This window comes from Suricata suricatta, chromosome 2 (assembly GCF_006229205.1).
Source record: "Suricata suricatta isolate VVHF042 chromosome 2, meerkat_22Aug2017_6uvM2_HiC, whole genome shotgun sequence".
Taxonomy (NCBI): Eukaryota; Metazoa; Chordata; class Mammalia; order Carnivora; family Herpestidae; genus Suricata; species Suricata suricatta.
The window spans coordinates 103005752-103014632 of record NC_043701.1 but is presented as its reverse complement, the minus strand read 5'-3'; the positions used below and the strand labels follow the sequence as shown (position 1 = coordinate 103014632).

General features: G+C 49.2%; 1 protein-coding gene across 1 annotated transcript; it reads right to left on the bottom strand.

The window, feature by feature from the left end:
• Positions 1-6: 6 nt before the first annotated feature.
• RHOU (ras homolog family member U) lies at positions 7-8880 on the bottom strand (the record flags this gene model as incomplete). Its single annotated transcript, XM_029919303.1, has 3 exons — positions 7-950; positions 7117-7175; positions 8787-8880. Coding segments are annotated over 3 exons (609 nt in total), but the record flags the coding sequence as incomplete, so codon positions are not given.
• Between the last annotated feature and the right edge of the window lies 1 nt (position 8881).

Below are 8881 nucleotides of genomic sequence, written 5' to 3'. Positions count from 1 at the left end.
TTTTTTTTTCTCAGATTTTAGTCCCTTAAAAGGTTTTTTAAAAGTATGGAGTTTCAAAGCTAGCTGGCCTGTGCACATAACGTACTTGCATTAAGTAGCCCTTAATCAAGGGGAGGGTTCACCACACCATTTCGTCTTTTGTTCTTCTGTACAAATGTATAATGTAGCAAAAATTCATCCTTGACCCCCACACCTGGGGTGTCTCTTTCATCTAAGATATAAATTAATCCAAGGATCTAGAGCTCTAAATTTCCAGAGTTATGAAAAACGCTCAACTTCCTTCAAAAATATCTTGCATAATTAACTCATCCCTAAGCTCAAACAAACAAGAACACCAAAGGCAAGAAAGAATACACAGACCAAGAGCTCCGCCTGTCACCCACGCGTGGCGTTCTCTATCCAGGATCTAGACGAGACAAGGAGTCATTTCAGCTAATATAGCTTCTAATATCGACTTCATCTAAAAACTGCCTCTCTGCCTTTCTTCGCCAACATCATACGAAACAGCAGTATTTCTTCCACCAGGACTTGGAGAGGTTTTTCATTTTGTCTGGAGTCCTGCTCTTGGCCTTCTTTGGCTGTTGCTGAGTGTCCGAGTACTGAATGCCGGCGACGATGGCCGCGTCGAAGACCTCCTTGAGGTTTTTCTGAGTCAAGGCCGAACACTCGATGTAGCAGGCAGCTTTGATTTCCTCGGCGCACAGCTTTGCCGCCTCTTCAGGCACTGGCTTCTCTTTGCATTTGTCCAGCTCAATGAGGACTTTGACGTCTTCTCTGAGATCCGACTGAGTTCCAACCAGGATGATGGGAGCTTTGGGACAGTGGCACCGGATCTCTGGCACCCACTTCTCGCTGACGTTCTGGAAGGATGAGGGGCTCACGACGCTGAAGCAAAGAAGAAAGATGTCCGTGTTGGTGTAGCAGAGCGGCCTCAGTTTGTCGAACTCATCCTGCAACCAATCAAAGCACCCCAAAGTTATTTTTTAAAATTGCTTAATGTTTATTTTTTTATTTAAAAAAAAAATTTTTTAATGCTTTTTATTTATTTTTGAGAGACAGAGAGAGACAGTGCGAGCAGGGGAGGGTCAGAGAGAGAGGGAGATACAGAATCTGAAGCAGGCTCCAGGCTCTGAGCTAGCGGTCAGCACAGAGCCCAACGCGGGGCTTGAACCCACGAACCATGAGATCTGACCTGAGCCAAAGCCGGACGCTTAACCAACTGCACCACCCAGGCGCCAGATAATGTTTGTTTATTTTTGAGAGAGAACAAGCAAGCACATGAGCAGGGAAAGAACAGAGAGAGAGGGAGTCACAGAATTTGAACCAGGCTCCAGGCTCCGAGCTGTCAGCACAGAGCCCAACGCGGGGCTCGAACTCATGAACCATGAGATCATGACCTGAGCCAAAGTAGGACACTCAACCCACTGAACCACCCAAGTGCCCCCCAAAATTATTTTTTAAGTAAGTTCTCATTAGCTACAGAACCCTTAACAATTTTTTCCTTGAAAGAATCTGGCAGGTTATAGTAAGCCCACTGCCTGGGCCTCAGAAAGCAATCCTGCCACTTACCTGAGTGGGGCCCACGCTCCCAGCCCCATGAAATCTGCCCAAAGCGTTCTGTGTTTTCAGTTCTCATGACCTACTTGTAACTCACCACAGAAAAAGTACTTGCAGTAGGTGAATTTTAGAAATAAAATTTACCTTATCCAGGCTTTAGCCCAGAGTAACCCAGACTTACTCTTTCAACTGTGGTATTTAGCTACCCTTCCAAGACTTAGACAGCATCCACACTGATCCCCAAGTCTCCAAGCTGACCCCAGTGGGCCCGTCTAACACAGCTCCTCTAAGAATCAGCCCTGCCCGTAGCCCTGCCTGGGTGGCTCAGTCAGTTGAGCATCTGACTCGGTTTCAGCTCATGTCACGATTTCACGGTTTTGTGGATTCAAGCCCCCCATTGGGCTCTATGCTCAAACATAGTTTGGAATTCTCTCTCTCTCCCTCTCTGTTCCTCCCCCACTGCTGTCTCTGTCTCTCTCAAAATAAATAAGCTTTAATTTTTTTTAATGTTTATTTTTCAAAGAGAGAGAGGGAGAGAGTGCCAGAGAGCGAGTGGGGAAGGGGCAGAGAGAGAGGGAGACACAGAATCTGAAGACAGGCTCCAGGCTCTGAGCTGTCAGTACAGAGCCTGACACGAGGCTCGAACCCACAAACCGTGAGATCATGACCTGAGCCAAAGTTGGACACTTCACCGACGGAGCCACCGAGGCACCCCTCAAAATAAATAAACTTAACAAAACACCAGCCTTGCCCGTCCACATCACACTGTGATGCCCACCTCGCCCATCTGCATTGTACACACGCCAGGCACACATGGTGCAGGGCAGAATTGTAATCAGACACAGGGACGGACCCAGGGTTGGAGCTAGGACCTCTGACAGGCCCCCCTCACTGGTAAATCACGTATAACACTGGTTACCACATCCTCATTCTTGTCTGACGTACCGCTTTCTTGCTCTATCTCTTTTCCTTCCCCCGCCTTCTTCTTTTTCTTACATCCTTTCGCCTTTTTTTATCCCCCTGCAAATACCAGGGGCCTCCGTGCAGGGTTCTTTGGGAAGATAAAGGACCAGAGGAAGGGCATACCCACCCTACTCTTAAAGTATCGAGAACTGGATGGAATAATTATAATTCATTATATAAACCAAGTATCATGCTGCCGAGTATCCGCCACAGTCAGCCACTTCACAGAGACGCAGGCTGGACACGGGGGCACGGTGCAGGGCCAGGGGACTCACCGGGAGCAGCCAGACCCAGAGTCAGCCCTTGTAGAGATGTCTCTCTCCGAATCAGCATTTTTTTATAGTCTCCCGTAGCGCCCTATTCAGCTAACTGAAAGCTTTCACTCAGCTCTCTCATAGGAAACATTTACATCATCTCATTTCTATTGAAAATTTCTCAGGGCACCTGGGGAGTTCAGTCAGTTAAGTGTTTGACATTGGCTCAGGCCATGATCTTGCCATCTGTGAGTTCAAGCCCCGCACTGGGCTCTGTGCTGACAGCTCAGAGCCTGGAGCCTGCTTCAGATCCTGTGTCGCCTTCTCTCTCTGCCCCTCCCTACTCATGCTCTGTCTCTTTCTCTCTCTCAAAAGTAAATAAATATTAAAAATATTTTTTTTAATTTCTATCTGTGGAGGCACCTGGCTACCTCAGTCGGAAGACATATGACTCTTGATCTTGAGGTCATGAGTTCAAGCTCTACCCTGGGTATAGAGATTACTAAAATAATAAATAAATAAACTTAAGAAATTAAAATAGGTAAAGTTTCTATCTGTGGGTGCCAGCCACTGCCCAGTGGCCAGAAAAAGTGAACCGTCCTCTGGGTTTTCATTACTGACATGCACATTGTTCTGCACCTGCGGCTCTTCTGCAGGAGTAACCGAAACCTGGATCTGTTTTTCTTTCCCCACGTGAAGCCCCATATTTCAGCTGTAGGACAACAACCTATCAATATTGAAGTCAACCAGCTAAAACGCTCAGGAATAAATCCGGCATTTCGGAACGTTACTGCCACTTCTATAAGCGACAGTTTAAAAAGAACAACTTTGCATTCTTAATGCCAACTCTCTGTGAAAGTATAAACACAGAAACCTGACCAGGTAGACTATGGCCTTGCTCTGAAGATCTCGCAAGAAAACATTCCTTCTATTCTCAGAGGCCTCGAAGAAATGGCACAAGACTGAGCCCCGTGTAAAGTCAGCTCCCTCAGGCCGCTGCACCTCGCTGTGACAAGGCAGTCCCCCTTAGCTGTGGCCTGGAATCTGGGCTGCACTTCCAATAAAAAGAAAGCCAAGCACAGGGGCGGGGCTGGAGCAGGACTTTGGAAATTGGGCTCCCCAGACCTCCAGAGACTCTGGCTAAGGGACTCGGGGAGCCAAACAGAAATGAAACCCTCCTCCTCATTGTCTGACCAGAAATCTTAGATTATTTGCTGAAATAAACACAATGGACACATGGGTGACAAGGCCAAGCGGAACGCACGCTCCAGGAAACGGGCGCTGAGGCCCAGCAACCGGCGCGCTCCTGCCAGGGCTGCAGACGCACAGAATTCCGGCAGGGGTGGGGCGGGTGGACGGGCAGCTGGACAGTAGCGCTGGTCAAGCTGCAACCTGATTTTTTTATTTAACATAGAGATTTTTCCAAGTGCCCCACAGGTCAAAAGGCTTAAGAACTTTCAGCTCTCCTGGCCATGCCGCCATGAACAACTCCTATTTTAGTGACAGTCCTTCCTCTTATGCCAAAGGTGTGCTTCTCAAAGTCCTCATTCTCTGATCTATTTGCGCTCAACTAAGACTGTGAGCCCAGTGTTAAGAACACCTCTCCACGTCTTATGTGCTTACCTACCCCCAACAAGAAAACCTGAAGGCACAAAAGACCATTTCTAGTTCCTTTTCAGCCAAGTAGAACCACATTCTCGCTCCGAGCTTCCATTTGGAACCCACATTTGGGCCCCAGGTTAGGGGTACCTGTGTTCATGTGTCCTTATATCGGGAAACAGAGGTCGCCCAAGTTCTAAGTCTGTGAGGACTGCCTGAAGGACGGGGGAGGTCCCCAGGCTGAGTCAACATTAAGGAAATACAGCAGGTGTCAAATCAAGTCCCTTCAAAGGTAGTTTATCAGATCTAGACTGAGGACGGTGGGAAAGAACTACTCCTTTGACCGGCTTTGCTATGAGTCAAAATAAGTCCTAAATGATACTTGGGGGTGTAGAGGAAAATGATTTTGTCTTACTAGCTGTAGTTTTCATAAATAGTTTTTGAAGTTAGTTTTCCATACATTTTTAGACAGTAACCTCCTCCATTATGTAATAAGTAAGATATACGTTACTAACCAATACATCGGTTAAGAAATACACTCAATCTCAACGAAAACATCACTGGGAGACCAAAAATAAAAATAATTTCCAAATAAACTAAAATTTACCAACTTGCACCGAAATCCTTTTATTTCCCTAATTATAAAACGTCTTCAGGAAAATATCCCCAACATTTTTCTCGTGCTTCCCCAACTTTTAAACAGACCATACTAAGGAAACCTCAAACTCTGCCTCAATAATTCAGGACTGTTTCCAAAGTTTTTCTGATGACAGTCCTCTGCCCCTTTCAACACTGCTCAGAGGTTTTCTCCCCAGACCCCCCTGTCCCACACCCCAAGCCAGCGCTGTCTCCCCAGACCCCCCTGTCCCACACCCCAAGCCAGCGCTGCCTCCCCAGACCCCCCTGTCCCGCACCCCAAGCCAACATCACCGTCCTCCTTACAGAACGTCACTGGTTTCTTTCACAAGTTCTCCTAACTGCTGTGTCTTCCCTACAGACTGTAAGCCTTCTGAGGGGCAGCCCCAGGACTTAAGTTTGCATTTCCCCTTCTCCGTTATACGTACCCCTTAGAGACCACGACTCAGCCCTATCATGTGCCAGGCACCACGCAGGCAGTAGGCACAGAACCCCAACTTGGGAAGCTGTGCCTGTGCCAAGAACCAATACCTAAGAGGAGAGCCCCCTTAGTGGGCAGGGATGTGTACTGAACTGCCTGCTCCCCCGCCAAGGGGTCCCCAATAACTGTGCCTTCTCGGGCAGTGAGGCTGCTCCTTCTTGCTTGAGCAGGGACTCCTACATTTATTGATGTGTTCCTCTGACCTCATTTGAAGGGTCAGAAGAGTCAGACACGTAGTAGGAAAGATATTCTTACTTTATACAAAGTAATACGGCTTTAGCTACAAATACCAGGAGGGTATCCAGAAAGATGAAATATTGTTCTTTGAGTTCTCTTTTCTGTAGATGATAAACTACACACGGTGTTTGGTTTTCTCTGCTGTAGCTGAAGGGGAAGGATGAGGGGACAGAAGGGGTTGGGCTGCAACTCCTGCCACTGTGGCCACCGCCACACCAGCGCTGAGCTGGGAAACCAAAGCTGCTTAGTCTTGTATCACCGTTGCATTTGCTGTCCCAGGCCAGGTAAGCAGTTTGGAAGTCCTGGCCAGGACGAGAAGCACTAGAGAATACTGAAAAGCCAACCTCTTCAACACAGAGGGTCACGTGACAATGCCTGAGAAAGTGAAGTGGGCACTCTTACGTGCCTACAAAGTGCCCCTCAGCATCGGCTCTACCAAGCACAGGAAAGAGTACATGTTTGTTAACTGTCACTTTGACAGACTCAAGAGACAGCACCCTGGGTTCTCACAGGGAACAAGGAGACCTCGGAGACAAGCACCCTGCTGAGGGGGGATGGGCTGATGCTGAGTCCCTGGAGCTCATTGGGGAGCACTCCAATCCCCATCACTCTCTGGGTGCCCGATCCAAGTGCCTGACTTTCCCGTTATTTGGGAAGACAGTTCAAATTCATCCATTCCTCCAGCTTAGGACACTTGCAGCCACTGTATCTGCTTCAAGGGATGAGGGTGGCCCAATAGGAGGTCACACCACAGCTTAGGGAACCCCATCTTTTTCTTGAGGAAATTTCTTTACTAGGTGGCTGGTTGATTTCTTTTTCATTTTTAATTTTTTTAATGTTTTTAATTTATTTTTGAGAGACAGAGAGAGACAGTGTGAGCAGGGGAGAGTCAGACAGAGAGGGAGACACAGGATCTGAAGCAGGCTCCAGGCTCCAAGCCATCAGCACAGAGCCTGATGCGAGGCTCGAACCCATGAACCATGAGATAATGACCTGAGCCGGAGCTGTACGCTTAACCGACTGAGCCACCCAGGCGCCCCATGGCTGGTTGACTTCTAATAAAATGATTACATCCCCAACTTACTTTGAGAAATGATCACAAAGCATCGTTGATCATTTTTAATAAAAACCAGACAGTAATTAAGATCAGAAACTCCTGTAGAATAGCACTGGCCTTCACCCTGCTGTGCCCGTCCTGCCCATGCAGAGCGGTGCCAAACCTGGTTTCATTAGCGCAGGGCTTTCTCCCCCTCCCCGTCACCATCTTAGAGGGGCAGGGGTGCGCCTACTTCACAAGGCTTTAGAATGACCCCATTTATGGAGGGAGGGTATTCTGAGGCTTTGAAAAGGCTGTTCCCCTCCCAGCACTGAGCAGCGAGATCCACTAACCTGCCCGGCCGTGTCACAGAGCTGGAGTCTCACAGGCCGCCCGTCCACGGAGACCACGGCTTGAAAACAAGATGAAAACAATGATCAGGGGGGGGTGTCTTTTAACTCGTTCCAGAAAAATAATCGTGTTAGCTGCAACTACCATCCTTCCTTCAAACCCTTCAGTTATTCTGGGTCCCCTAATGCATTAAAGTCTTGCCTCAAACTAGGAGGTCCCCGGAGGCACTTCTGTTTACAACCCTCCTGGGCTGGCTGGCAATTCGCTGCAAATCCCTGAGCCATTGGACGGCACCCCAGAAGGGCCTGCACTCTTCTCCCAGCCCTGGAAGATTTATTTCCCCGTCACACTCATTGCAAAAAAAAAAAAAAAAAAAAGCCTAAAAGCAACACTAGGGGGTCAATGGGAACCAACCTTGCCATTTTAACGCAGCGGAAAACCTCACAAATAATTGTTTTCCTTTGGGACATGTTCCAAGACTTCATGGTTTATCTTAAAATTGTAGCTTATTTTGAGAACAGGTGCAAACCTAGGCTGCCTGCACTGTCCCGTTTATAGAAGAGGGCACTGCTCATCTGCCCAGGTCAGCTCAAAGAGAGGATTAAAAGAGAAAAGAAAACTTGCCCACCTTTCCACTGGGCTGGGGTTCCAGGCAGGGGCCTGCATCAGGGCGCAGCTTGAGGTTTCTATTTGAATTAAGCACTCAACTTTGTCTCAGTACAACTTTCTAAGTTCTTTTACTGTTGACACTGGCCAGCTGGGAGGAGGCAGGGGGGAGGACCCAAAACTGTGTCGGTGGGAAACCCGTTAGGTGTAGCACAGTTTTATCTAGGGTACCCAAGCCCTTGCCATTGGAACTAAGAGGTCAAGAAACATTTCTTTTTTTCTTTGAAGAGCAAGAGGGAGTGTTTCACACTAGCCTCCGTGGATTTTAACTTTTTCGTGAATTTCAAAAAAAAATCCCTGAAAACTCCTTTACCCTTGTTTCTACCAAACCAAAAAACCGCATACCATACATAAGGGCTGTAAACAGCTTAGAGATCCTGAAAAGATACTAACAATCAGAAGCCGATCCAACGAGGGAGATGGAAGCCTATAGGGCCGGTGGGGACAGGGGAGAGGGACTCGAAGAGATTGTGTTCACTCTCCAGGTTTGATCCGAACCTACTAAGCCTTTCCTTCACAGTGCCGTTTTCGCTAAAGCAAGTGTTTTCCGCCATCTCTGTGGCTCTTTGAAGCGGAGACGCCCCTTGTCAGGGGAGCCGCCCAAAGGAAAGGAGCGACTCCCAGGGCCACAGGTATGGCACCTGCGCGTCACCTTCCCGCTGAAACTCGGCAGCGGCGCGGCAACGTGGACCTGACGCAACTTTCCTACGCAGCACACTGACCAGGCGACCTGAACTCGGCCTCTTTGACACTCCCTAGTCAGCTACTAAATTGCCAGGCCATTTCTTTTGCGTGGGAGCTGCCCCCACACCCCGCCCCCCCTCCGCCAGGCTCCGGTCTTAGGGTTCCCCAGTGCCCCCGCGGTCCCTCCCGACGCTCCGCGCCTGGGCGGCTTCGCAGTGGAGCCCCGCGTCCTCCGCGCCGCCCCCCTCCCCTGGGGGTCCCTTCCCCTCGGCCCCGCGCCCCCCGCGCCGCCCCCCTCCCCTCGGCCCCGCGCTCCGCTCACCCGAGAAGTTGTCGAAGGCGGTGGGGATGTACTCGGTGGGGTAGCCGTTGGTGGTGTAGCTCACCACCAGGCTGGTCTTGCCCACCGCGCCGTCG